This window comes from Ornithorhynchus anatinus, chromosome 1 (genome assembly GCF_004115215.2).
Source record: "Ornithorhynchus anatinus isolate Pmale09 chromosome 1, mOrnAna1.pri.v4, whole genome shotgun sequence".
NCBI lineage: Eukaryota > Metazoa > Chordata > Mammalia > Monotremata > Ornithorhynchidae > Ornithorhynchus > Ornithorhynchus anatinus.
Window position 1 is genome coordinate 132,519,751 of NC_041728.1, and position 27,825 is coordinate 132,547,575.

General features: G+C 56.9%; 1 protein-coding gene across 4 annotated transcripts; it reads right to left on the reverse strand.

The window, feature by feature from the left end:
• Nucleotides 1–692: 692 nt before the first annotated feature.
• On the reverse strand, nt 693–27,682 carry CLCN2 (chloride voltage-gated channel 2). Of its 4 annotated transcripts, XM_029064523.2 has the most exons (24): nt 27,522–27,672; nt 24,495–24,651; nt 24,123–24,254; nt 19,855–19,983; nt 19,539–19,672; nt 17,230–17,307; nt 16,448–16,526; nt 16,203–16,328; nt 15,970–16,054; nt 15,779–15,880; nt 13,028–13,112; nt 12,157–12,312; nt 11,699–11,768; nt 11,300–11,410; nt 10,364–10,577; nt 9,076–9,209; nt 8,491–8,663; nt 8,265–8,379; nt 7,752–7,828; nt 7,435–7,494; nt 7,194–7,232; nt 6,914–7,018; nt 2,039–2,125; nt 693–1,533 (listed from the first exon to the last, which is right to left on the reverse strand). In XM_029064523.2, the coding sequence occupies exons 1-24, from the start codon at nt 27,588–27,590 to the stop codon at nt 1,339–1,341; spliced, it is 2,712 nt and encodes a 903-aa protein (XP_028920356.1). In that variant the 5' UTR covers nt 27,591–27,672; the 3' UTR covers nt 693–1,338. The 4 variants fall into 4 exon arrangements, with proteins under 4 accessions (XP_028920356.1, XP_028920364.1, XP_028920381.1 ...); XM_029064531.2 differs by lacking the exon at nt 7,435–7,494; XM_029064548.2 differs by lacking the exons at nt 24,123–24,254; nt 24,495–24,651 and having other exon boundaries at nt 27,522–27,682.
• Nucleotides 27,683–27,825: the final 143 nt, after the last annotated feature.

Sequence of the window (27,825 nt, forward strand, 5' to 3'; positions counted from 1 at the left end):
TTCTCCCCCTTCCCCCCCCCCCCGCGCCCTCTTCGGTCCTTGCGCCATCGCGCTTCGCCCCCTCCCCCCCCCCCCCGTCCTCATGGGCCGGGCCTGGTGACCCGCCCCTTTGCCATGGCGGGCCCCGCCCTTTCCCCCCCTGCTTCAGGACTGGCTGGGTGACTCCCGCCCTCCCTCCCGTGGAGCCTATGGACTGTGTATGCGTGTGGCGAGGGGGAATCCCTCGTGCGGGTGCGTTCAGGCCGGGCTTGGTGTGCCGAGGGTCGTTCATTCCACCCCACCCCCGACCCCGTCTTCTCCAGATGGTTTTTTTCTAAAGCGATGGGACGGTTCCCGGAGGGCTGCCCGACGGCGGGGGCAAAGCTGCTCAGGGCGGGGCCGAGAGCACGTGCCCAACTCTCGTGGGACGGGGCCTAGAGCGCGCGCCCAACGAGAGTTGGGCGCGGGGGGAGGGGAGGGGGCGGGGGCCGGCCCCCCCCTCCTCCTCTTCCCGTTGGCTGCCCGGCGGCCTCCGCCGGTGAGTGGCGGGAGCCTCGGCCAATGGCAGGTGAGTATCCCGGTGGGTGGGGCCGCGGTCGGGAAGAGCGCGGGGGGGGCCGCCCAACGGGGGGCCTGCAGGTGAGACCTTAGGGCCGTCGTCGGGGGTCAGGGGAAAGATGGATCACCGACGGGCACAGACATTCCAGACGCAGGAGGCTCATTAGGTGTTTATTTTGTTCTACTTCTGGATTTCTTTTTATTAAATTAATAGAAAAAAAGGAAATCTCTGTAAATCTCTTGTCCATCCGGCAGCCCGGAGATTCCAGTGTGACCCCCCCCCCCAACCTCAAACGCCTCCTTTGGCAGGGGGCGGCCGTCGAGCCGCCCGGCCCCGAGCCCCGTCCGGCCCCGGTCGGGGGGGTGCGGCTCGGGGAAAGCAGCAGCTTGGCGTCGCCGCGAGCCCCCGAGTGAAGGACGGACGGGGCGGGGCCCGATGGCTCAGGCCTGCAAGGCAGTGAGTGGAAGGGCCCAGTTGCCTAATTCTCAAAGAACCCGTGCAAGGAGTGCTCTGGTCCCAAGAAGAGGGGGCAGGCATCCAAAAAGTGACAGCTGACACTGCCCCCCTGCCACACTAATAAGAACGACGACGACGATGATGACGATGATGAGAGCTTGGTGGCTCTGGTCTGCAAGGCAGGGGGTAAGCGGGCAAGAGCCGGGAAGCTCAAGCGCTCCTTTCCCTAATTTTCAAAGAACCCGTGCAAGGAGTGCCCTGGTCCCGAGAAGAGGGGACGGGCATCCAAAGAGTGGCAGCGGCCACCGCCTGACACTGCGCCCCACCCCTCCCCTCCGCCATACTCATTGACACTTGTCATCACTGTCAGAGGGGCTCCCCTCCCCGGGGAGGCTTTGGTGAGAGCGTCGTCCCCAGAGGGCGTGCACCTCGGTGGTCTCCGTGTCGCTGCTGCTGGTCACGCTGTCGCGGAAGCTGGCTAGCGGTGGCCGCGTCTTCACGCCCTGGGCCGTGATGGAGCCTTCGATTGCTTTGCGCAGCTGAAGGGGGAGATGGGAGATGGGTCAAGTCTGAGAAGAGTATGTCGCCCCTCCATCCGGACTACACACACGCCATTCCCTGGCTAAAGCCTCCAGGACACCCAGCTTCTCCTCCCTTAATTCTTTGGGTAACACCGGCAGCGGGGAGATTGGAAATAGGTCAAGTCAACTCTGGGAAGAGTTAGTCGTCCCTCCATCCAGACCCCCTCTCCCCAATACACACACACCATTCCCTGGCTAAATAGCCTCCTGGACCCCCAGCTTCTCCTCCCTTAATTCTTTGGGTAATGCCAGCAGAGAGGAGCCCAAAACGGGAATGTTAATTTATGGAATTGAGAGGGTAGAAAGGAAGAGGAAGAGCCAGGGAAGCGTGGGCATAACCTTTTTTAGAGATGGGAAGCAGCTTGACGGGAAGGCGTGGGAGCCACCCCTCCTTCCCTTCCCTCCCGGGCTCCGCTACCCGTCTTCCCCTCCCTTCCCGGGCTCTGACTCCCCATCTTCTCACCTCCTTGAGGGTAACGATGCCGATGAGCCTCCCGATGCTGGTGACGTAGGCGTGGTCCACTCCAAGGAGGGAGAAGACGGTGTGAATCTGCGGAAGGCGGACGGGGGGACACCGGGGTTAGAGGGGCCCGGCCGGACGGCAGTCTGGGAGAAGGGAACAGATGGTGCGGGGGGCGAGGAAGGAGCTGTTGAGGGTGGTGGGAATATCGGTACTCCGGTTTATGTAGCCCGCCTGCGTGGTTGGGATTTTGTAGGCCCAAAGCTGGCCTAGAGCTTGCCGATCGTCACCCTACGAAGGCAGGGCACAGGCCAGAGTGGCCCCATCTGTGCTGCAGGTCCCTGTTGGTGGCCGAGGGGACCAAGGCCTTCAGCACCAGCCACCAAGCGCAGCACGGCTGCTTAGAGACGTCTTCGTGGACGTGAAAGTGCCTCCCCGGGGCTCCGGATTGCAGCAGGACGCGGCGATACCTTTACCCTTTTCAGCTCTTCCTCGGCATTCAGCCTGGGCCCAGGAGGACTTGGCCAAAGAACATTAGATGCGGGGACCCTCGCTCGCTCATCTTGGTCAGACCCCCACGGTTTTAGCTTTTTTTTTTTAAACCGTATTTGTTAAGCACTCCCGGTGTGCCAGGCACTGAGCTAAGGAAGAGTTATTCAGGTTGGACACAATCCACGTCCCACAAGGGGCTCACAGTCGTAATCCTATTTTAAAGATGAGGGAACGGAGGCAGAGAAGCGAAGCGACTCGCCTGAAGTCGTACGGCGGGCAAGTGGTGGGCCCAGGTCCTTCTGACTCCCAGGCTCTTGGTCTATCCGGTCAGTCAGTGGTATTTATTGAGTGGCTTACTATGTGCAGAGCACTATACTAAGTGCTTGGGGGAGTACAGCGTGGCTCAGCGGAAAGAACCTGGGCTTCGGAGTCAGGGGTCATGAGTTCGACTCCCGGCTCTGCCACTTGTCAGCTGGGTGACTGTGGGCAAGTCACTTCGCTTCTCAGGGCCTCAGTTCCCTCATCTGTAAAAGGGGGATTAAAACTGTGTGAGCCCCACGCGGGACGACCTGATGACCCCGTATCTCCCCCAGCGCTTAGAACAATGCTCGGCACCTAGTAAGCGCTTAACAAATACCAACATTATTATTACGATATGACAGACACATTCCCTGGCCCTAAGGAGCTATCCTCTAGAACACACCGTTGCAATACAGCTCCCCAGAACCCTGCCCCTCTGTCCGCAGGGCACAATCCCCCAAAGCGGCTTTCATTCCTTTGCCGGCACCGGATTGACTCCCTGGGAAGGACTCTCTTTCCCTCACCTCCCAGAAGCCCGGGGCAGTCCAGGCCAAGTTTTGCAAGGAGGAACACCGATAATCGTGCGGAGAATGAAGGCTCGGTCGGAGAGTGGCGGAAAAAAGATCAAGGTGGATGATTAGCTAAATGTGAGTCAAGTGATGTAATGCCGTTACTCCCTGTTCCTGGAGTGTAAAATAAGCAGTATTGCACGTAGGAAGCACGAGGTTACCCTACCCCACACAGCAGAGGTTAGGCCTTTATTTAGATTGTGTCCAATTTTGAATGCTGAGACTGAAATGAGGGGTGGAGAACTCAGAGAGGGTGTCCAGTTCAGAGGAGAGCCAAGAAATGATTAAAGGAGGGAGACATTGGGCTCGTGTGGAAAAGCCAAGGGGGTTGGGGGTCATTTAGCCTGAGGAAGACAAGGATCAAGCGTCGGGAAGATTACAGGGAGGAAGGTTAGGACAACTGTTCTTTGCGGTCCCTCCAGGGCAAGAAAGAGCTTAAATGACAGCAGGTGGGATTTAGGTTAGGCACACAGAAGAACTTCCTAACTCCAAGGCGAAAGGAAGAGCCTCCTAATGCTAAGGAAATTGTGGAATCTCAGAATCTGGAGACTTTCCTTTTCTGGGAGGGTATAGGAGCAGTCCTTCCTGGAGGCAGGGGAATGGATCACTTGAGGCCCTTTCCAGTTCTGGTTTCTGACTCTACTTGCTCCTGCTTCTTGCCTCGCTGTACTGTTCAAACTCTGAAGTTGTGAGCTCCTAGGCTTGCCCCTTTCCTTTCTCTTGCATCCTGCATCCAGTTTTCTAAATCCCTTCAGCTTTTCCCTGGAGCCGGTAAACTGATCTATTCCTGCCTTTAAAAAATTTTTCCTCGATTTTTTTTTTAAGGGCATGTGTTAAGCACTTACTATGTGCCACGCATGGTACCTACCCGGGGGTAGATACAGGCTAATCATGGGGGACACAGTCCATGTCCCACGTGGGGCTCATAGTCTTAATCAGCGTGGGTCAGTGGAAAGAGCCCGGGCTTGGGAGTCAGAGGTCATAGGTTCGAATCCCGGCTCTGCCACTTGTCAGCTGTGTGACTGTAGGCAAGTCACTTCACTTCTCTGTGCCTCAGTTACCTCATTTGTAAAATGGGGATTAAGACTGTGAGCCTCACATGGGACAACCTGATTACCCTGTATCTACCCCAGCGCTTAGAACAGTGCTCTGCACATAGTAAGCGCTAAACAAATGCCAACATTATTATTATTCTTAATCCCCCTTTTACAGCTGAGGGAATGGAGGCCCAGAGAAGTAAGTGACTTGCCCAAGTTCACCCAGCAGGCCAGTGGAGAAGCTGGGATTCAAACTGACTCCCAGGCCCGTGCGCTATCCACTAGGTCACACCGCATTTGTTGCCTGTCCGTTTTACGGGGGATTCAGCTTGCCCAGGCTGGGCTCTTATTCTTAATTTACCCTTCTTGTCCGTGACATGTGGGATTTTAGTCTGAGGAGCAAAAACTTGGAAGAGTTTTTGCTTCAGCCTCACTGACCTCCCACGGGATTTCCCACCCTTCCTTCTCCTGTGGACATTTTGTCCTTAAGTCCTTAATAAAGGCTTTGTTAGAAATGGTCAGTTCCTCTCTTCCTCTGACAGGACAGATGCAGAATCTTTCCTACCTGGGCCCTAGGCGTGCTTGCCCCTGTTTTTTGTTTGTTTTGTGGTGGGGAGGCTTCTGCAGCTCATCCGGATCTTTTCTTAGATGCAACTCTGACCCCAACTACTGACACCCTCTTTCGCCTCTGCAGCAGCTAGGAGAGTTTCTTTCCTTTCCATATTCTGTCTGTTCTCCATTCGAAGATTGCCTGCATGGTCCTGCTGACTCCTGGGCCCCGACCTGTTGCTTCCTCAGTGGAAACCAGGGGGATTCAAGTCCATCCGGGGGCTTCGGGTGTGCTCCGGTCCACTGAAATAACCGCTCCGCACGCTCCCACTCGCCACTCTTCCCAAGCCTGGCCTCCCCAAACCTGGTCCCCCCTCTGCCCGGACCCCCGATGCCTTCAATCGGGTGGTTTTAGCAGCTGGCTAAGCGGGCACGTTGGCTCCACTTTCCCGAGCGGAGCCCCCGCTCCAAACTCCGGCAGCAGCAGGAGATTTATTCAGGAAGGTTTAAGACAGCTCCCGTTTCTTTCTCTCCCATCTCTGTGCGTGGGCGTTGCAGCGTCTCCGGGCTCCGGCAGACCTCCCCTCCCTCCCTTCTCCGCTGACCCTGTCCCAGTCTTCTGTCTCCCAGCCCTCCCTCCCCAGCTGCGGTCCTTTGTTCCCACTGGCCTTCGCGTTTCCCAGGGGGGGAAAATGAAGCCTAGACGAAAACCCGATAGAGGGATCTGGGCTGAATCTGGTGGCGAAAAGGAAACTCTCTGTGGCAGAGGAAGAGGAAGAGGGCGTCATGCAGCTAGGCCCATTCCATACTTGTTAAATGCTTACTCTGTGCCAGGCACTGTACTAAGCACTGGAGTAGGCCCAAGGTTTTCAGGTTGGTCACAGTCCCTGTCCCACAGGGGGCTCACGGTCTTAACCCCCATTTTCCAGATGAGGTAACTGAGGCCCAGAGAATAACAATAATAATAATAATATTGGTATTTGTTAAGCGCTTACTATGTGCAGAGCAGTGTTCTAAGCGCTGGGGTAGACACAAGGGAATCAGGTTGTCCCACGTGGGGCTCACAGTCTTAATCCCCATTTTACAGATGAGGTAACTGAAGCCCAGAGAAGTGAAGTGACTTGCCCAACGGCACACATCAGACATGTGGAGGAGCCAGGATTAGAACCCAGGTCCTTCCGACTCCTAGGCCCGTGCTTTATCCACTAGGCCAGGTTGTTTCCCTTCATCTGTGTTTGCCGTTGAGACAGCAGGGGAAATGCCAGGGGCCGCATCAGGGGCCACACCCGGGGCCGATCTTTGGTTCAGAGCAGGGAGACAAAAGGAGGATGGGCTGGGGGAAATGAGAACTGGGAAGGGACAGGTTTCAAGGAGCTCACAGGCCAGAAGACCGTGCTCTCAGGTGTTTACAGCCCTGAGTGGAAACTGAGTGGAAACCCGCAGTCAGTGTGGAGGGGAGATGTCGGGGGGCTGGCGGCCCCATCTGGATCGGACCGGGCAGCCGTGGGCGGCCTCAGCCTGGCCGCCGGCCTTGAATAATAATAATATCTGCGGTATCTGTTAAGTGCTTGCTATGTGCCGAGCGCTCTTCTAAGTAGCGGGAAAGATACACGTTAATCGGGTCAGACACAGTCCCCCTCAGAGCTCGCAATCTAAGTAGGAGGGGGAACAGATATCGAACCTCCATTTTACAAATGAGCTAACGGAGGTGCAGAGCAGTAAAGTGACTGGCCCAAGATCACACAGCGGACAGGTACTGGAGCTGGGATTAGAACCCAGGTCCTCCGACTCCAGGCCCGTGCTCCTTCCACTAGGCCACGTTATTCCTCCTTGAATCACCACCACCCGTCATCTCGTGTCCCTCTCCCACGGTTCCCAGAGCTCAGTGGCGAGGTCTGGGGGGGGGGCTCAGGGGGGGAAGGGGCCTGTACCTTGTGCAAGGAGGTGCGCTCCACCAGCTGGAAGGGGGCGGGGTCGATCTTACAGTCACTGAAGTTGACGGGCTCGTCCAGCTGCTGCTCCTCCCACTCGAGGATCTGAGGAGACAGGAGCGGGGACTGAGAGCGGGAAAGAGAAAGCAGGAGTGGCGAGGAAGGGACCTCACTAACGGCAGCCTTGGCCTCAGCACCACCTCCCTTCCCCACAGCCCCTTCTGGCCAAGGCTTGAGTACGGGGGGAGACCCGGGGGTCCAGAGTCCGCCCGTGCCATACCTCGGCGGGTGACATCTCGCTTTCCAGGTCAGATTCGCTCTAAGAGGGTGGAGAGAAAGAGACGGAGAGCCAAGCGTCGGGTGGGGAGGACTGGCAGCTGGGCTGGGTGGAGTGGGGCACCTTACCTCCGAGGGGCCCTGGGCCAGTCCTCTCCCCCTGCCCTGTTCGGCCCGATCCCTCTGCAGGGAGGGCGGGGAGAGGAGGAAGAAGAGGAGGAGGAGGAGGAGAAGGAGGCACTTACCGCCAGGGAGATGCGGACGCGCTTCGGCCTGCGCTTGTCCCCCAAGTCCGACTTCTCTGACTTTGTTAGAGCCAAACCGGAGAGAAGAGGAGAGGGTGTTATGGGCCGGGGTGGGTGGGGGGGCGATGGGAGGAGGGGAGTAGTGGCCTCCAGGAGGAAGAGGGACGGCAAGAGAGGGGTTGGGGAGAGGGCGAGGGGCTGGTTGGGTTAGTGGGTGGCAGAGGATGGGGTCAAGAACAGCCAAGGGGGCAGGGTGGAGAGGAAGTGGAGGGAGACAGCAGGGGGATCCAGCGGGGGAAATCCAGCGACACGGTTACCTCCGAGGAGGCCTCGAGCGGAGGGCTGGCGCAGAAGAGACTTCTGAGAGCGATGCCTGCTGCCGGTTCAGCGGGTCCTGGGGGCCAAATGCAGTACAGCTAGCTTTGGGTCGGTTGCGGGCACCCTGGGCATTTTTTGAGAAGCAGCGTGGCTTAGTGGATGGAGCACAGGCCTGGGAGTCAGGAGGACCTGGGTTCTAACACCGACTCTGCCACATGTCTGCTGTGTGACCTTCACTGCTCTGGGCCTCAGTCACTCCCTCGTGTGGAAAATGGGGATAAGAAGGTGAGCCCCGCGTGGCAGGGACTGCGTCCAACCTGATTAACTCGCATCTACCCCGGCGCCGAGAACAGAGCTTGGCCCGTAGTAAGCGCTTAACGAGTACCGTAATTATTATTATTCTGGGGGCTCAGATGTCAGGGGAAGCAAGGAGAGCCAGGTTTCCCATCTGTCACGGAGGCGTCGCCAAGCCTCCTTCTATTGTACTCTCCCAACGGCTTAGTCCAGTTCACCTGTGGGACCGTCGGCGGAGCCGGCCGGGCAAGTGGCAGCCCGCTTGAGGGCAGGCTTCAGAGGCTTGCGTGTCTCCACCCGGGCCGGAGGGAGTCCCGTCTCCTCTGTGCTCACCTGGGTAGAGGGGGCGGAGGGCCACGGTCGATCCTGGAGTCGACAACCACCTCCGGTCTGGAGGATCCGGTCCAAAGCTCTTGCCCTCCGCCCGGGGCCCCCGATACTCACCTGGAAGCGGACGCTGGTCTCGGAGCTGCGCGGGCTCTCCGGGTCGGGGGCCGGCGAGGCCGGGGCTGCCCGCCGCTCCTGTTGGTGCTGCCGGCGACGGGTGGCACTGAGCTGGGAGCTGAGCAGCGTCACCACCTGGGAGCGTTCGATGGAGCCCAGCAAAATCATCGATTCTGGAACGGGGGCGGGGCGGGAAGGAGGGGAGGAGCGGGAAGGTGGGGGGACCCAGTCAACGGGGTGTCCTCTCCCTCGGCGGGGGGCGGGGGGAGGACGTGGGGCCGCCGCTCTCTTCCCAGAGCTGGCCCGGGCACCGTCCGGCCAGTCGGCCACGCTTCCCGGGTCAGAGGGCGGGTCGGCTGGAGGACCTTGGACCGACCGCTTGTTAGCTCTCTCGGATGCCTGCCCGGTTGCCGTGAGTTTTTCCAGTCTGGGGGAGTCTCCAAGCTAGCCCGAGGACGAATAACTAGTCGGTCTGGATGCCCGGAGGCGGGCTGATGGGTGGGAGGTCCCCAACTCCTCCTCGGCCCGTGCCGGTTCCCCTGGCTGCCCCGGCGGGGGCTGACGGGGCCCTGGCCCCCTCCTCACCTGAGGACTCCACTAGGGCCAGCATGCGGCTCTTGGTGTGGTGCAGAGAGGCCCGCAGATCCCGGAAGGTGCAGTTGAGGGCAATGTGAGGCACGTCCCGCACCATGATATCCTCCACCCGCACCCGGTACTGTCTGGGGGAGAGAGCGGGGCGACAGGAGGCCCGATCGCTGCGTGAGAAGGCCCTGGATCCTAGATAAGCTCCAACATCGGGGTCCCCGGGGGTGCTCAAGGAAGAGTGTCCCCCTATGGCAGGATTTTCTTCCCAAACGAGCTGAGCGTTGATCAAAAATACTTTCTCATCAGCCTTGGCTCTAAGTGCCCTGCACATAGTAAGCGCTCGATAACTGATTGATTAAGTCATCGGGGGACCCAAGGGACTCTTAATAATAATGATGGTATTCTAAGCACTGGGGTAGATACAGAGCAATCAGGTTGTCTCACGTGAGGCTCACAGTTTTAATCCCCATTTTACAGATGAGGGAACCGAGGCTCAGAGAAGTTAAGTGGCTTGCCCAAGGTAACAGAGTGGACGAGTGGCAGAGCCAGGATTAGAACCCAGGTCCTCTGACTCCCAGGACTGGACTCTTTCCATTAGAGAAGCAACGTGGCTCAGTGGCAAGAGCCCGGGCTTGGGAGCCAGAGGTCGTGGGTTTGACTCCCGGCTCTGCCACTTGTCAGCTGGGTGGCCGTGGGCAAGTCACTTCGCTTCTCGGTGCCTCAGTTCCCTCATCTGTAAAATGGAGATTAAGACTGTGAGCCTCACGAGGGACAACCTGATGACCCTGTATCTCCCCCAGCGCTTAGAACAGTGCTCTGCACATAGTAAGCGCTTAACAAATGCCAACATTATTATTATTATTTCCATTAAACCACGCTGCTTCTCACAAGGGAGTCACAAGGCGGTGACCGTCTCTTCAAAAGCCTCCTCAAGAGCTGGCATGATTTAATTCCACTTCAGCCATGCCTCACCCTGAGGCCTCGGGGAGCCGGAAGTTGGGCTAGGGTGGCCCTCTGAGCTGGGTGATAAGGGCAGAAGAGTTTGGGGAAGTTTTTCTGATTTAGCCACCCTGGGGGCCCCAGGGCAAGGCTCTAGGGCTTCATGAGGATCAACTTTTGGGAACGCTGGGGTCAACGCGGAGGTCCCAGAGTCCCCGGGGCGTCGGACGAGGTGACTACTCTAGTCCCGGGCCCTGCCGCTGTAACCGGCTGAAACTGGTTCTGCCCCAGCGGACCTCCACGGTCAGTACGTCCCCGCCTCCCGCCCACGGGCAGCCCTCTCCCTTACTGATGACGACCCCAGCCCAGCTCGGGCAGGTAAGGCAGCTTCTTGATGCGGATGATGCTGTCGTAGAGCGAGGGCTGCAGGCTCTGGGCCACGGCGTTGGCCAGGATGACGGCGATCATGACCGGCAGGATGTGGGCGATCTGTCCCGTCAGTTCAAACACGATCACCGCCGTGGAGACCGTGTGCGTCACGGCGCCCGCCAGCGCTGCGGCACCTGGGAACGGTCATCCCCCGCCAGGGTCCGGCTCCGCGCCGCCATCGGAGCAGGGACGGCCCCCCGCCTTCCCGCCCCCGGGGCTGAGGACGCACATGGTGCCCCGGGAAGCTGCCATCTTGAGGTTAGGGGGTACCTGGCCCCCTCCTTCAGCTCCCCCAGGGCAAGAGAAGGGGTGGGCACTGCCAGGACCGAGGGGCAAGGAAGGAGGGGGAGTAAGGTGTCCTCTCCTCCACAGACCCACCTGACCGACAATGACTCTCCCCTGCTTCAAAGCTGTATTGAAGGCCCATCTCCTCCAAGAAGCCTTCCCTGACTAAGCCCTCCTCTCCTCTTCTCCCACTCCTGACTTGCTCCCTTTATAGCCGCTCCTAGCCCCACGAGACTGATATACGTATCTGTCTTGTACTCTCCCAAGCGCTTAGGACAGTGCTCTGCACACGGAAAGCGCTCAATAAACGCAATTGAGTGAATGGATGAATGAATAATTTATTTCTATTAATGACTGTCTCTCCCTCTCGACTGTAAGCTCGTTGTGGTCAGGGAACGTGTCTCTTTCTTGTTCTGTCGTCCTCTCCCAAGCGCTTAGTACAGTGCTCGGCACACAGTAAGCACTCAATAAATACGATTGAATGAAGGAAGGAATGAGGGAAAGGATGACCTAGGGAGGGGGCGGGGAAGGGGCAGCCCAGGGGGAAGCTCTTCTGAGCCCCGGTCCTCACCGACGACCGCGTAGCCCCCGGGCACAATGCGGTAGGTGGTGCTGTCCGTGTGAATCCCGTCGGGGAACCAGGCAGCCATGCTCTCTCCAACCAGTCGTCCAAAAGCGGCCCCTAACGGGAAACGGTCGGCCAGCCCCAGCCAAAAGAGGGGCAGCGCGGGCAGCTAGGCGGAGAGCGGGGCGAGAGGGGAAAGCGCGAGGGAAGCGAGCTGGAGGACGGCCTGAACTAGAGTGGGGGCTGGGAGGCCCCCAGAGCCTGGGCTAACGGCCATCCCAGGAGAGGCCGAGCCAGATGGGCCCAGCCCCAAAGAAGACGGCGGACAGACGGACAGATGGGCAGACGGACGGGGCCTCCCAGAGCAAGTGTGAGAAGGGAAAGCCAGGGGCTGTGGGCGCTCACCAATGACAAAGACAGGCATGAAGGCTCCGCAGGGCACGGGGATAGTTGTGGCCAGAGCTGACATCCAGAACTGCAGGCACAGAGGACAAGCGGGCACTGCCTAGGCACACCCTTACTACCAGGGAAGTGGGGATGGAGCTGGAGGAGGGAGGGTTCCACGGGGCGGGCAGCTCGGACCTCACAAGCCCATCCACCCACCCCGGGGAGACCACGATCCTCTACTGGACTCCCACGGCTTCCGGGAGTCGGAGAACTGGGGAGAGGGGAGCCGACCAGGTGGTTGCAAGGAGGGGAGAGGGAGGATCCCTAGATTATAAACTCCCTGTGGGCAGGGAATGTGTCCGTTCCTTGTAGTATTGCACTCTCCCAAGCGCTCAGGACGGTGCTCTGCCCACAGAAAGCGCTCAGTGAATACGACTGAATGAACGAATCAGTGAATGAACGAACGAGGCTCCCACCTTCATGAGGATGAAGACGACGAGGGTGAGGAAGACGTTGGCACGGGGCGGGTTCCAGGCCTGGGCAGTGTTTGGCATTTCCAGATCCTCTGCCAACCCCTGCCGCACCCACGTTCGGTTGTCGAACAGCGTCACCAGAGTCTCCTTCTGGGAGAGCTGGGGGAAGGAGGAGAAAGGCTCTCAGATTGGGAGGCTGTAAACTCCTTGTGGGCAGGGAACGTGTCTACCAACTTTATTCACATTCACGTCTGTCTCCCCCTCTAGACTGTAAGCTCATTATGGGCAGGGAACGTGTCTGCTCATTCTGTTGTGCTGAACTCTTCCAAGAGCCTAGAAAAGTGCTCTGTACATAGTAAGCGCTCAATAAACTTCCCTGATGATTGATCGATGGATCAAGCGTGGCTTAGAGCACGGGGCTGGGGATCAGAAGGACCTGGGTTCTGATCCCAGTTCCGTGACACGTCTGCTGTACGACCCCGGGCAAGGCACTTAACTTCTCTGTGCCTTGGTTACCTCATCTGTAAAATGGGGTTAAGTACGTGAGTCCCACGTGGTTACTAACCTGATTAACTTGTATCTACCCCAGTGCTTAAAACAGTGCTTGGCACAAAGTAAGCTCTTAACAAGTACCATAACTATTATTACTATTCTCTCTCAAGTGTTTAGTACTGTGCTCTACATACAGTAATTGCTCAATAAATGTGGTTGATTGATAGGAGAGAGAGGCCCCAAAGAGGGAGATTCAGAGAAATCTCTCTCTTCAGACTTTTGGAAGAACCACAGGGCAAGGGAGGAGCGGTGGGGAGAGAGGAGGCAGGATCTCTGGAGAAGCCAGGGATTTGGTGGAGGCTAGTGGAGGCAAGATGATTACCTGCCCAGCCATGAACTGGCCAAAGCCAGGAGGAAAGGTCAGGGTGGAGATGAGCAGAGTCACCAGGGCCGGAAAGAGCAGGCGCCTGTGGGAATGAAGGAGGCACGGAGCTGATGACTGGATCATCCAAGGCCTTGAAACGTTTTCTGTCCTTAACCGCGAACCTCCGCCACCTCCCGCACCCTGCCGCCAGCGGGGCGGCCGGCTCCCAGACCTGTCCAACCCGGGCCCTCGCTCAGGCAGGAGAGACGGTAGGAACGGTATGTGCGCGAATGTGGGGGGCGGGGGCAATAAAGTCCATCCTTCGGGCCACCTATGTGGACGCCCATTCCTGCTGCCCCTGCCCTAAGAATTGAAGGGCGAAAGACAAATGAGGAGCAGACGTTGCCTTCTCCAGTCCGCCTGGAGTGACCCCCCCCCCAACCCGAGGGTGGGCCATACTGAGGGGTATGGGAGACTCCTCCTCGGGCCTGGGCCTCACCACCATATTCAGTAAAGACTTTAAGTAGAGCAGGTTCAATTGTATTGTTGTGTTGTACTGTACTCTCCCAAGTGCTTAGTACAGTGCTCTGTACTTAGTAAGCGGTCAATAAATACCATTGATTGATTGATTGATTGATTGAGAGTAGGGAAGGTTGGCTAACTGAAGGAGGCCCTGACATCTAGACCCTTCTCTCCTCAAGGAGCAGGGTCTAGAGAAGCAGCATGGTGGAATGGGTAAGGCACGAGCCTAGGAGGCAGGAGGTCAAGGGTTCTAATCCCGGCTCTGCCACTTGTCTGCTGGGTGACCTTGGGTATGTCCTTTCACTCCTCTGTTCCACAGTTCCCTCCTCTGTAAAATGGGGATTGAGACTGTGAGCCCCACATGGGACAGGGACTATGTCCATCCTAATTTGCTTTTATCCACCACAGCGCTTAGTGCAGTGCCTGGCACATAATAAGCACTTAACAAATACCACAATTATTATTATTATTAAGCCCCAAAGGGCTGTTAGCTTTCCACTGCCTCAGTGGATCGGGGAGTGTTTCAGGAAAGGAACTCAAGCTTCTGCCCAAGGGTTCCTTACTACTGGCTCAAAAATAGGACCCTAAAGTTGTGGTATTTAAGTGCTTACTGTGTTCCGAGTACTGTACTAAGAGCTGGGGTGGATGTAAGCAACTCGGGTTGGACATAGTCCCTGTCCCACGTGGAACTCAGAGTTTTAGCCCCCAGATGAGGTAACTGAGGCACAGAGAAGTTAAATGACTTGCCCAAGGTCACACAGCAGAACAGTGGCGGAGCAGAATTAGCGGAGCAGAACCTTCTGACTCCCAAGCCTGTGCTCCATCCACTAGACAATGCTGCTTCTCTAATTTGACTCCAGTGGTCAGATTACTCAGCTCATGTCCAGAAGACTTGGAAATCCCCCCCAAAACCTCCACCCCCAGCTCTGGTTCTCTTTCCCCAAATCCCTCTCGGTCCCTGGGGAGTGAGGTCAGGCCACAGGAGCCCGGACAAGCTCTCGCTTGGCTAGATTCCTCCTAGGCCGATCCAAGGCAGCCGAAGCCCTCCTCTTCTCCCTGCCCACTCCTGCCCAGAGCCCAAACCCCAAGGATGCCTGGCTCCTGCCGGGGCTCCGAACCGTGGCCGTCAGCCCAGCTGCGAGCCCCGGTGGGAGGCTCTGGCTCCCTCCGTGACCTTCTGACCCGAGGAAGCTAGGGGGGGCTCAGAACAGGGGCGCCGAGAAGCAGCGTGGACTAGTGGATAGACTCCGGGCCTTGGAGTCAGAAGGACCTGGGTTCTAATCCCTTCTAGACTGCGAGCCCGTCGTTCGGTAGGGATTGTCTCTATCTGTTGCCAAATTGTACTTTCCAAGCGCTTCGTACAGCGCTCTGCACACAGAAAGCGCTCAATAAATACGATTGAATGAATAATAATAATAATGTTGGTATTTATTAAGCGCTTCCTATGTGCAGAGTACTGTTCTAAGCGCTGGGGGAGATACAGGGTCATCAGGTTGTCCCACGTGAGGCTCACAGTCTTCACCCCCATTTTACAGATGAGGTAACTGAGGCACAGAGAAGTGAAGTGACTCGCCCACAGTCACACAGCTGACAAGTGGCAGAGCCGGGAGTCGAACTCATGACCTCCGACTCCGAAGCCCAGGCTCTTTTCCACTGAGCCACGCCGCTTCCCATGAATGAATCCCGGCTCCGCCACTTGTCTGCTGTGTGACCGTGGGCAAGTCACTTTACTTCTCTGTGTCTCAGTTACCTCCTCTGGAAAATGGGGATTAAGACTGTGAGTCCCACTGGGACAGGGACTGTGTCCAACCTGATTAGCTTGTATCTGCCCCAGTGCTTAGAACAGTGCTTGGCACATAGTAAGTGCTTGACAAATACCACAATTATTATTATTATTTGGGGAGCTGGAGAGACTGGGAGACGGAGCAGAGCCTCAGGTAATCTGGGGAAAAGAGCACAGGCTTCGGAGGCAAAGGACCTGAGTTCTAATTCCGGCGCTTGTCTGCTGAGTGACCTTGGGCAAGACACTTAACTTCTCTGTGCCTCAGTCTCCTCAACTGAAGAATGGGGATTCGATACCTGTTCTTCCCCCTACTTAGACTGGCGAACCCCACGTGGGACGGGAAACGTATTCGGCCCAACAAGTATCGACTCCAGCGCTTTGAACAATGCTTGACGCGGAGTAAACGCTTAACGAATACCATAAAGAAAAGGATGGGACGGCGGCGGGGGGTTAGCCTGACTCACTTCTTCATGAGGAAGCGGTTGATGGTTTTCTGTTTCCGCATGACCAGGACGATCTTCCGGTTCAGGTAGACGAAGAGAGCCCCCCCAAAGCCACTGGCAATGCTGGACGGCAGAGCAAATGAGAGGGTGCCACTCCTGAGCCCCCGCCTCCCACCTTCCCCACCTCATCCCTCTCGAGTCCAATCCCTCACCCAATGACCGCGAAGGCTGGCAGTTCCTGGAGGTCAAAGGGAAAGTCGAGTCGGAAGCGGGTTTTGAAGAGAGCAGTGATGGTCTCTAGGTGGGGAACGGAGAACCGTGGGAAAGGCGACATAGAGAGGATCCGAGGCAGTGCCCCCGACCCTGACCTCTCCCAGACTCCGGGCCCAGTTCTGAAATCCCTTCCGGCCCCCTCCCTCAACCCCGCCGAGCCCCCACACTCTACCTTCATCACGATTCCAGACAGCCAGGACCCGGAAGATGAAGGCGCTGAAAGTAGCAGCGAAGAAGCCACGCCAGTAATTGCGGACGGCAAAGAAGGTGGAAGTGACCTCGATGCTGAATAGGACACCTGGCGGGGGGAGGGATGGGGGAGGCAGTGACTGAGACCGAGGCTGGGAGAATGAATTCGGGGCGACGAGGAAGAAGCGGGGGACGAGAGGAGCCGACCAGGGAGAGGGGGGCGCTCACCTCCGATGGGGGCTGCAAAGCAGCAGCCGACCCCGACGGCACAGGCTGCGGCCAACATCTCCGTTTTCCTGGACTCGTTCTGGGGCGGGACAGACGGCAGACTGTAAGCTCCTTGTGGGTGGGAAACGCGTCTCCCAAAGCTGTTGTACTCTCCCAAGCCCTTAGTACAGTGCTCTGTACCCACTAGACTGTAAACTCATTGCGGGCAGGGAATGTATCTGTTTATTATTGTACTCTCCCAAGCGGTTAGTATAGTGCTCTGCACACAGTAAGTGCTCAATAAATATGATTGAATGAATGAACAATAAGCACTCGCTACAGTTGAATGAATGAATGAATGAACAATAAGCACTCAATAGATACGATTGAATGAATGAATGAATGAATGAATGAACTGTAAGCACTTATTAAATGACTGATTGATTGACAGCAAGCTTTTTCCTACCACCGGCCCCCAGAAGCACCCCTCCAGTCCCCTGGAGGCCTCCCGACCTTTCATTCTTTCATTCAATTCATTCAGTTGTATTCTTTGAGCGCGTACTGTGTGCGAAGCACTGTACTCTGATGTCCCTCGCTTCAGCCCCGTGGGGCTTGAGGAGAGAAGGGTCTAGATGGCAACGGCCCCCTTCAGTGATCCTGCCCTCTCAATCAATCAACTGATGGATCAATGATATTTATTGAGCGCTGACAATGTTCCACTCCCTGCTTCAGCCCAGCTCCCTCTCCTCCCTCCCCGACCGCCCTCCCCTGAGCCCCCCTTCTCATGCCAGGGTCCCCCTCACCTCATAGATGCCCCCGAAGAGTGCGAGAAACTTGCTGAGCAGTGCGGCACACATACTGGCGATGTGCACGAACGGGCCCTGGGGAAGAAAGAAGCTTGGAGGGACGCCCCTGTCCAGGCCCCGGACCCCTAACACTCCCAGACCTACCCCCCCATGAGATCCTGGAGCTCTCTGGCTTCTTTTCTGTATCTCAAACTTAAGACTGTAAGCCCGTCAATGGGCAGGAATTGTCTCTATCTGTTGCCGAATTGTACATTCCAAGCGCTTAGTACAGTGCTCTGCACATAGTAAGCGCTCAGTAAATACTATTGAATGAATGAATAATAATTATGGTATCTGTTAAGTGCTTACTATGTTCCAGGCCCTGTACTACTACTACTACTAATAATATTGGTATTTGTAAAGTGCTTACTGTGGGCCAAGCATCATTCATTCATTCAATCGTATTTATTGAGCGCTTACTGTGTGCAGAGCACTGTACTAAGCACTTGGAATGTACAATTCGGCCACAGATAGAGACGACCCCGATCAACAAAGGGCTCACAGTCTAAGCGCTGGGGTAGATACAAAGTGATCAGGTCATCCCACGTGGGGCTCACAGTCTTCATCCCCCTTTTACAGATGAGGTGACTGAGGCACAGAGAACTGAAGTGACTTGCCCAAGGCCACACAGCAGACAAGTGCGGAGCCAGGATTAGAACCCACATTCTCTGACTTCCAAGCCCGGACCCTTGCCATTTAGGCCATGCTGCTTCAATATTATAATGACATTGGTTAAGCGCTTACGGTGTGCCAGGCACTGTACTAAGCACTGGGGTAGATACAAGCCAATGAGGTTGGATACAGTCCCTGTCCCTCATGGGGCTCACAGTCTCAATCCTCATTTTACAAGTGAGGGAACTGAGGCCCAGAAAAGTAAAGTGACTCACCAAAGGTCACACAGCATTCATTCAATCGTACTTATTGAGCGCTTACTATGGGCAGAGCACAGCAGACAAGTAGCGGAGCTGGGATTAGAACCCATAGCCTTCTGACTCCCAGGACTATGCTCTATCCACTACACCATGCTGCTTCTCTAGTGTGGATACCAGCAAATCGGGGTGGACCCAAGGCCTGTCCCACGTGGGGCTCACAGTTCCAATCCCCATTTTGGGGGATGGTAGAGGGTGAGGGTGTGGGCGCTGGCATTGGTTTGCCGGGGTGGGGGTTGGTTTCTGATGTGGGGTGGGGAAATGTGGAAGCAGGGGATGGCTCTGGTAATAATAATAATAATAATGGTATTTGTTAAGCGCTTACTATGTGCAAAGCACTGTTCTAAGCACTGGGGTTGATACAAGGTAATGAGGTTGTCCCACGTGGGGCTCACAGTCTTAATCCCCATTTTACAGATGAGGTAACTGAGGCACAGAGAAGTTAAGTGACTTGCCCACAGTCACACAGCTGACAAGTGGCGGAGGTGGGATTAGAACCCATGACCTCTGACTTCCAAACCCCTGCTGAAAAGCTGGTAGTGAAGGATCAGATTGGTGTGGGGTGATCGGGGCTGGTCACCGGTTTGTTTTTGTTTATTTTGTCCCTTGTTCTGTGGATTTGGTGGTACTAAGCACCCACCGGGCTCTGGGGTCTGATCCGATAGGTAGATGGGGGTTGGGAAAGGTTAATAATAATAATAATAATAATAATAATGTTGGTATTTGTTAAGCGCTTACTATATGCCAAGCACTGTTCTAAGCTCTGGGGTAGATACAGGGTAATCAGGTCGTCCCACGTGAGGCTCACAGTGAATCCCCATTTTACAGATGAGGTCACTGAGGCACAGAGAAGTGAAGTGATTTGCCCACAGTCACACAGCTGACAAGTGGCAGAGCCGGGATTCGAACTCATGACCTCTGACTCCCAAACCTGTGCTCTTTCCACTGAGCCACGCTGCTTGTTGTGTATAATGGGGTTAATACAGACACTTATTCATCCCCCCTTCCCACCCCCGCAGCACTTAATGTACATATTTGTATTTTATTTGATACTAATATCTGTGACTCCCCCAGACTGTAAGCTCGTGGCGGCAGGGATTCAGACTGTTGATGTGTTGCACTCTCCCAAGAGCTTAGCACGATGCTCTGCACACGGTAACCGCTTAATAAATACGATTGGACGGATGGATTTTTACAGATGAGGAGACCGCGGTGAAGTGAAGGTCACACGGCAGACAAGGGGCAGAGCCGGGATCAGAACCCATGACCTTCTGACTCCGGGCCCGCGCTCTCTCCACTGCGCCACGCTGCTTCTCCAACCTCCCAGGCTTGGCTCACCTCCTTCCCCAGGGGCATGCCGCTGCCCAGGGCGCAGGTCAGCCCGATGACCTTGGCCACAAAGGTCTTGAAGGTGAGATACTCCTTCAGCACCACGCCCCGCAGGATCGTCTTCATCTCGGGAATCCCGGAGCCTGCGGGGAGCGTGGCAGAGAGAGACACAGAGGCACGGGGAACGTCTCACCCCGTTCGGCCAGGCTCTGGCTGACTGCGATCCAGCCCCGGCTTCCTGGGACCCTCCCTCCCCAGGCCTCGCCCCCAGCGACCCTCTCCCAGCTTCCGTCGTGCCCTCCGCCCACCTCTCCCCAAACTTTACCAACGGCCTGAGGTGCCAGGATCTGGGTGAATCCCGCCGAGAAGGTGATGAGCACCACGGGGTAGGTGACCCAGGCCAGGTACTGCAGTAGGAGGCTGGTATCCAAGCCTCGGGACATCCACTGCTGGGCTGTAGACACAGAGCAGGATAAACTCTGACCTCTGTCCCTCGACTGGGGGACGCAAGGTCCGAAGTGACCTCGTGCTCTCCAATCCCCGGTGCCCAGACGTTCCCTTTTTTCATTCCCACTCCCAGCCCCCCAGCACTTATGTAAATATCTGTAATTTATTGATTTATATTAATGTCGGTCTCCCCCTCTAGACTATAAGCTCGTCGCGGGCAGGGAATGTGTCTGTTTATTGTTATAGAGTGCTTAGTACGGTGCTCTGCACATAGTAAGCGCTCAATAAATATGATTGATTGATTGACCTCTGACCCCTGACATCCGGCTCCTCTCCCTCCGCCCCCGTTCCCCTGGGAGCCTCCGTTCCCATCTGGGGAATGGTCCACACTGACCGATGGAGCCGGGGAGGGGTTGGCGAGCAATCAGGAAGTGTGGCCTAGTGGATAGAACACGGGCCTGGGAGTCAGAAGGACCTGGTTTCTAATCCCTGTCTGTTGTGTGACTTTGGACAAATCACTTCACTTCTCTGTGCCAGTTTCATCTGTGAAATGGGCATTAAGACTGTGGACTTCACGTGGGACACGGACTGTGTCCAACCGGATTAGCTTGCATCTTCCCCAGCGCTTAGTACCGTGCCTGTCGCAGAGTAAGTGCTTAACAAATGCCACAAAAAATCCGTCAATCAATCAGGGGTACTTAGTGAGCGCTTATTGTGTGCCAAGCACAGTATTAAGGGCTTTAGAGGGGATCCTTGTCGGCAAGGAGTTTACATCAAGCAGTCAATCGATGGTATTTAAGTGAGGGCTTAGCTGAGTACGGCCTTTTGAAGGAAAGGTGATTTTAGAAGGGTTTTCAAGGTAGGAAGAGTGGTGGACTGTAGGATATGAAGGGGGAGGGGCTTCCAGGCCAAAAGGAGGATGTGGGCAAGGAGTCGGCGGTGAGATAGACGAGACTGAGATACGGAGATTATTTTAGCATTAGAAGAGAGGAGTTTATGGGCTGGGTCCCCCATCCTTCTCTTTTCCCTCCTTTGAAGCCCATATTATCCGCCTCTACCACCCACTCCAGTTTCTAATTACGGTCATCTACTGCTCTCCAGGCCACTCCTCCAACTTTCTGAACCATTTTGATTCCTTCTGTCTTTTTCCATCTCTACACTGATTATTGGGGACCTCAGTATCCATATAAATGCTCCTGAGGACACTTCCGCTGCCCGTTTCCTCTCACTCCTCAACTCCGCTGACCTCCTGGTCCACCCCAGCTCGCCCACTCACCAAGTTGGACACATACTCGCTCTCATCATCGCTAGACACCGTACAAACCTACCCTCACCGATTCTGAAATCATTCCGTCCAACCACGATCTCTTCACCTGCCTTCTCTCCCACCCCCGCCCCCTGGCCCTCAAATCTGTCTTGCTCCCTTACAGAGACCTCTGATCTTTTGATCCCATCCAATTTTCTCTAGTCATCACGCCCCATTTAGTCTCCATACCCAAACCCGTCTTCCCTTGATGACCAACTTGACTCCCTCAACACCACCCTCTCTACTGAATTCAACTCACTTGTTACCCTATCCCTTTGCGGATCTCGTACCACTAATCACTTCCACAGTCCCGTTCCTTCGCTCCTGTGCACGAGCCTCGGATCACTGCTGATGGAAATCCGGATATCGGGCTGATCCCGCCGACCCCAACTTCATCCTTTTCTGCTTTAACTCTGCCTCTCCTCTGCCCAGCAACATTTTCTCCATCCTTATTGACTCCCACTCCCCTTGCCCTCACCAGTTGTTTCAGCCACTTAACTCCCTCCTCAAATCCCCCTACCCTCCTCATTTCCTTCCCCTAATGACCTGGCCACATATTTTATTGAAAAAATTGAAACCATCAGACCTCCTATGCTCCTCTCCAGTTCCTCCCTCCGCCTGCCCCTTCTTCAACTCTCCCATCTTTGCCAGAAGTATCTCAAGAGGAGTTCACCCACCTCTTCTCAAAATCCACCCCTGCCACCTATGCCTCTGAGTCCATCCCTTCACACCCTTTCAAAACGCCCGCCCCCTCTCCTCTTCCCTCCCTGACCGCCTTCTTCAACCGTTCACTCTCCAGTGGGTTCTTCCCCGCTGCTTTCAAATATACTTATATCACTCCTAACCTAAAAAACCCTCCCCTGACCTCATGGCTCCCTCCAGTTATTGCCCCTTCTCCCCGCTGCCATTCCTCTCCAAACCCCTCGAGCAAGTTGTCTACGTCGGCTGCCTCCAGTTCCTCACCTTCAGTTCTCTCCTTGGCCTCCTCCAATCTGGCATCCGTCCCCTTCACTCCCCCCAAAACTGCCCTCTCAAAGGTCACCAGTGATCTCCTTTCCATAGCCAACGGCCTCTACTGCATCCTAATCCTTCTTAACCTCTCAGTTGCCTTCGACACTGTCAGCAACCCCCTTCTCCTGGAAACATTATCCAACCTGGCTTCACTGACACCGTCCTCTCCTGTTTCTCCTCCTATCTCTCTGACCGCTTATTCTCAGTCTCTTTCTCGGGCTTCTCCTCTGCCTCCCACCCTCTTATTGTGAGAGTCCCTCAAGGTTCAGTTCTGGCTCTCTTTCTATTCTCCATCTAACACCCGCTCCCTTGGGGTACTCATTAGCTCCCACGGCTTCAACTACCACCTCTATGCGGATGATATCCCAATCTACACCTCCAGACCTGATCTCTTTCCCTCTCTACAACCTCACATTTCCTCCTGCCTTCGGGACATCTCTATTTGGGATGGGACGTATACTTAAGCGGAAAGAAGCATGGCCTGGTGGATAGAGCACAGGACTGGGAGTCAGAAGGACCTGGCTCCTAATCTCGGCTCCGCCACTCTGCTCTGTGACCTTGGGCAAGTCGCTTCACTTCTCTGTGCCTCAGTTACCTCATCTGTCAAATGGAGATTAAGACTGTGAGCCCCGTGTGGGACGCGGATCGCGTCCAACCTGATTATCTTTTATCTACCCCAGCACTTAGTACAGTGTGTGGCACATACTAAGTGCTTAACAAATGCTACATGTTAAAAAAAGCCCTAGGCTTGTTCCACTAGACTCTGAGCGTGTTATGGGCAGGAAGCGTGCCCACTAATTGTGTTGTACTGTACTCTCTCAATCACCTGGTACAGTGCTCTGCACAGAGTAAGTGCTCAATAAATACCATTCATTGATCGGATGTCCCACCGACGCCTCGAATTTGACAGTTCAAAATAGAACTCGTCATCTTCCCACCCAAAGCCTGTCCTCCCCCTGACTTTCCCATCACTGTAGACAGCACCATCATCCTCCCTGTCTCACAAACCCATAACGTTGGCATTATCCTTGACTCATCTCTCTCATTCAACCCACGTTTTCAATCTGTCACCAGATCCTGTTGGTTCAATGTTCACTTCCCTAAAATCTGCCCTTTCCTCTCCTTCCAAACTGCTACCAAGTTAATCCAAGCACTTATCCAAACCCACCTTGATTACTGCATCAGCCTTCTTGCCGACCCCCGTCTCCTATCTCTCCCCATTTCAGTCCATACTTTGCCGCCCATATCATTTTCCTACGAAACCGTTCCCACGTTTTCTCACCCCTCTAGACTGCAAGCTCTTTGTGGGCAGGGAACGCGTCTACCGACTCCGTTGTATTGTACTCTCCCACGTGTTTGGTATACTGCCCTACACATGGTGAGCACTCGATAAGTTTAACTGATTGGTTGATTGTTGTAGGATTTCAGCTAGCTAAGATAGGAAGGGGCGAGCCGATCGAGTGCCTTAAAGCCGATGGCGAGGAGCTCCTGTTTGATGGGGAGGTGGATGGGTGACAAATGGAAGTTCTTGAGGAGTGGCAAGACGTGGACTGGATGGTTTTTTTTAGAAAAACGATCCGAGCAGCAGAGTGAAGTACGGACGGCAGCGGGGAGAGGCAGGAGGCAGGGCAAGGCCAAGAAAGGGGGTGAGTGGCCATCAGAGGGTCCTGCGGGTCTTGGATCACTTGCGAAGCGATCCAAGGAAGCAACAGTGAAAGCCGCGGAGCCGACGGGAGAGAGTCAGGGGCCTGACGAGCAGTAGCAATCCGTAACCACCGGCGGGAACGACGAGCGAATGACTGCTCGGAGAGCAGCCTACTCCACCTCACCCTGCAGGCAGGCAGCAATGGCATAGTCCATGGCCCAGCTGACCAGCGCCATGAGCAACCCCAGAAGCACCAGGAAGATCCAGTCTTCCCCAACACGGGACACCAGGAACTTGTGGCAGTGCACGGAACAGACTGAGAAAGAGGAAGGGGGGGTAACTGGAAGTTGGAGTCGGCTCAACGCTCCCCCCACCGCTTCGGGGAACCAGACCATTAGTCTTTCACTCCTAGGACGGCCCCACGGTCCAGCCCAGCCCCTTCCTCTCCACAACCTCCTCCCAGGCTCTCCTCTTCCCCTCCTTCCCTCCCTCCCTCCATCCCTCTATCCCCTACCCACCCCCACTCCCTCCCAACCCCCATGTCCCTGAATCTCACTGCGGCAGCGGGCACAGCGACTCTGCCCATAGTCCAGCAGTTCGGGAGAGGCCTGGGGGGCCGGGGAAGGCCTCCAGGACTCGGGGCCACCTAGTCGTATTCGTGCTGCTTCCTCCTTGGCGAAGGCACCAAGATCCTGCGTATAGCGGCCATACATCTGGGGACAACAGAGGAGAAGGGCAGCAGGGGAAGGATGGCGTGAGGTGGGGCGGGGCGTCGACTCTCCCATTTCCAACCTCCACAGAATCTCCTCTCAAAGCCTCCTGTCCCTTTCCCGCCTGCGCCTCGGAGAGAGGGCCGGTTCCTGGGCTGCGGCCTAGAAGGGTGCCCTCCCCCGGCCCATCCTCAGAGATGTGGGAACAATGGACATTTCAGGCTGTGGGGGCTGCCCTGGCAGGACTGCTGGGCCCAACCCGTTGGGATGGGGGGTGGGGAAGGGGAGGCGGGGGGCATCTCTGAACAACTCCGGGGGAAGCTTTGACTCGACTCCGGGGTGGCCCCGATACCCGGGGGCCGGGCCGGCCCTGAGCCCGGCCGGGAAACTGAGGTGGAGAAGTGGGAGAGGAGAGATAAGGGAGGGAGGGAGCTGAGATCAGGGACAGAGAGTCTTTGAGAGGCTGAAGGTTTTGGGAGACAGCCCGCGTTTCCGGGGGAGGCGGCCCTCTGGCCTGCTTTAGGAAAAGGGGACCCAGCAATCCCTGTCACGCTGCTTTCTCTCCACCCCCCAGCCCGTGACCGTCTCCGCCCGCCGCTCTCTGTAATCCCCTCGTCTCCCCCTTCCCCCCTGCCCAACCGGCTCCTCCCCTTGGGGCGAGCACCCTGTTGTCCCCTACCCCCCATGAGGGAGTTTGGCCTGTTGTTCTGAGGTGTCCCTCTCTGCACCCATTTTGGTGGTGGGGAGCTCGGGGCAGTGAATCCCACCTCTTGGCGGGGGGAAAGGGGGAGGGGGAAGAGCCTCTGTGGGGGGCTGGCGAAGGGAGGGACTGACCAGGGGAATGGGCAGGACCGGGAGAGTCCCAGAGCCACCGGCTCAAACTGGCCGGTCTGGGTGTGCGGAGGAGGAAAGGGCGGTGGGGAGAGGCAGTGGCACCGGACAAGGGAGGGAGGTGTCGGGGGGGGGGGGGGGAGCAGATTCCGGCAGTTGTCCGGGTTTCTGCATGGCACAAAGGATTCCTGTTGGGGCTAAAAGGGGGGAGGGCAAGATCCAGGCGGGCGGGCCGAGAGAGCCGTAAGCGAAATATTAGAGAGGTAGAGGCGGGCAGGGTCGGGCAGAGACCAGCAGGTGGGCGGGCGGGCGGGCGGGACGGCAGAATACAACCGTGCCGAGAGAGGAAAGTGGATACACCGGGAGTTCCAAAGCGAAGGAGGCTCGAAGAAACAGGAACTGGGGAGCATAAATCAAAAAGGAAGCTTAAGAAGGAGGGTGATAGAGAAAGAACGAAAAGACAACTCTGGCCCGGCTGGACACCGACGAGGCCTCGGGGGCCCGAAAGGCTCAGACGTCCCTAGAGGACGGATCCGATGGGATGTGCTGGGGTTTCCTCAGCAGAAGGGCATTTAGGTCTCCCACAGGGTGGTCCCGGGCTCCTCCCTTTTGATCTCCCTCTCCATCCCCCTCTACACACACATACACGCACATACTTTCTCTCATCCTGCTGCTTTCTCCTCCCCATCTCTGCCTCTGGTGGCCTCTTTCCTTAACTCCTTGTCTTGTCCCCTTCCCCTCACCGTCTGTGGGACGCCCATTCCCACAGAGACGCTCCCCAGGACTCAACAGGTCACGCGTCGGTTCGTTCGGTCGTATTTTCTGAGCGCTCACTGTGTGGGGAGCACTGTACTAAGCGCTTGGGAAAGTGCCAGACAACAATAAACAGACGCATTCCCTGCCCACGGGTCAGACTGGGGCCCTGGGTCCCTCCTTCAGGGTGGCCACAGTGAGGTCTACCGTTGCCCAGGGTTGGCACCTCACGTCCCCTCGGGGACATTAGCGCGATCGAATAATTAGCGTGATCAAACAGTCGTATTGACGGAGCTCTCACTGGGCGCAAAGCACTGTATTAAGCGCACTGGAGCCCAACGGAGTCGGCCGTAGATCTCTGGCGGTCGAAATGGTAAATAATGGTTTAGCTAAGGGCGCTGGGAGTCTTACGGGGGTCAGAGGACTTAACGCTTCTTCTAGGGATAGGCCGGGGACGAAATTCCTCTCTCCGTCTCCACCGGGGTCATTCCCGACTGCATCCCTTCCCAACCCTTCCCAACCCGGCCAGATCCCCCCCGCCCCGCTTCGCCCAGGTTCCGCTCCCCAAAGCTCTCGCCCCCCTTAGTTGCCCTGAGGATGGGAAGGGGGCCGGTCCCTACTCCTTCAGAGGGTCATCCGTTCGCTAGTACTTATTGAGCGCTCACTATGCGCGGAGCACTGTACTAAGCGTCGCGGGGAGACCCCCCCTCCCCTCCCCCGCCGGTCCCTTGCCGAGGCCCGGAGGAAGGATAGGGAGGTCGGGAGAAGGGAGCCTGGGAGAAGCGAAGCGTTGCGGAGGAGAAGGGGTTTTCTGGCACCTGCCCGGGTGCGGGAGGGCAGGAGTGCAGGGAGGAGCCAGAGAGGGGGACGAGGAGGAGGAGGAGGAGGAGGAGCCGGGGGCGAACCGATATCCTGACCCCGGCCGGTCACACTCGATTCATTCACCGGTATGTAATGAGCGCTTACTGGGTGCAGAGCACCGTACTGAGCGCTTGCCCGGTACAATCCGGCAACCCTCCCCAACGAGGGGCTCTCCCTCCCGCCGTCCCAGCCTTTCCCCCGCCCCGACCTCAGCCGCCCCCGGGCATCTCCCCCAGCGCTCAGCACGGTGCCTGGCACGTAGTAAGCGCTTAGCACAATCTCATCCTCATCAGCGTTCCTCCCCTCCCCCGGCCGGTCCTGGATAACCCCGGGGGGGGGGGGGGAAGGGGGGGGTCTCCCCAGCCCTAATTGTTGCGAGAGACCTTGGGGCGAGGGGAGGGGGGGGACCCCCACCCCCGACCACTCACCAGGGTCTGCTCGTACTGCAGCGCCCGCGGCTCCATCCCCTCCGCCGCCCCCGGAGCCCCCGCCGCCATCTCCGGCCGGGTCGGGGCTCCGGCGTCCAGTAGGTAGCCCCGGTGGCCGGGTCCCGTCGCCTCCCGAGTGGCGCTGGCGAGGCCCGGTCGGAGTGGCCTCTCCCCCCGGCGGGGCGGGGCCGGACCGGGCCAGTCTCACACCACCGCTCGCTCCGCGATCCCTCCCACCTCCCCAGAGCTCACGGGCCCTCGGCACTCTCTGCTAAGCGCTTGGCGGACACGCTGGCTCCACCGC

What these genes read in the sequence shown, in the direction of transcription:
- CLCN2 (XM_029064523.2), bottom strand. Translation starts at nt 27,590, where the DNA reads ATGGCGGCGGGGGCTCCGGGGGCGGCGGAGGGGATGGAGCCGCGGGCG. An exon ending in TGCAGTACGAGCAGACCCTG is followed by an intron (nt 24,652 to 27,521) that starts GTGAGTGGTCGG and finishes TGTTGTCCCCAG; the next exon opens with ATGTATGGCCGCTATACGCA. An exon ending in AGCGCACCTCCTTGCACAAG is followed by an intron (nt 2,126 to 6,913) that starts GTACAGGCCCCT and finishes CGCCTTCCGCAG; the next exon opens with ATTCACACCGTCTTCTCCCT.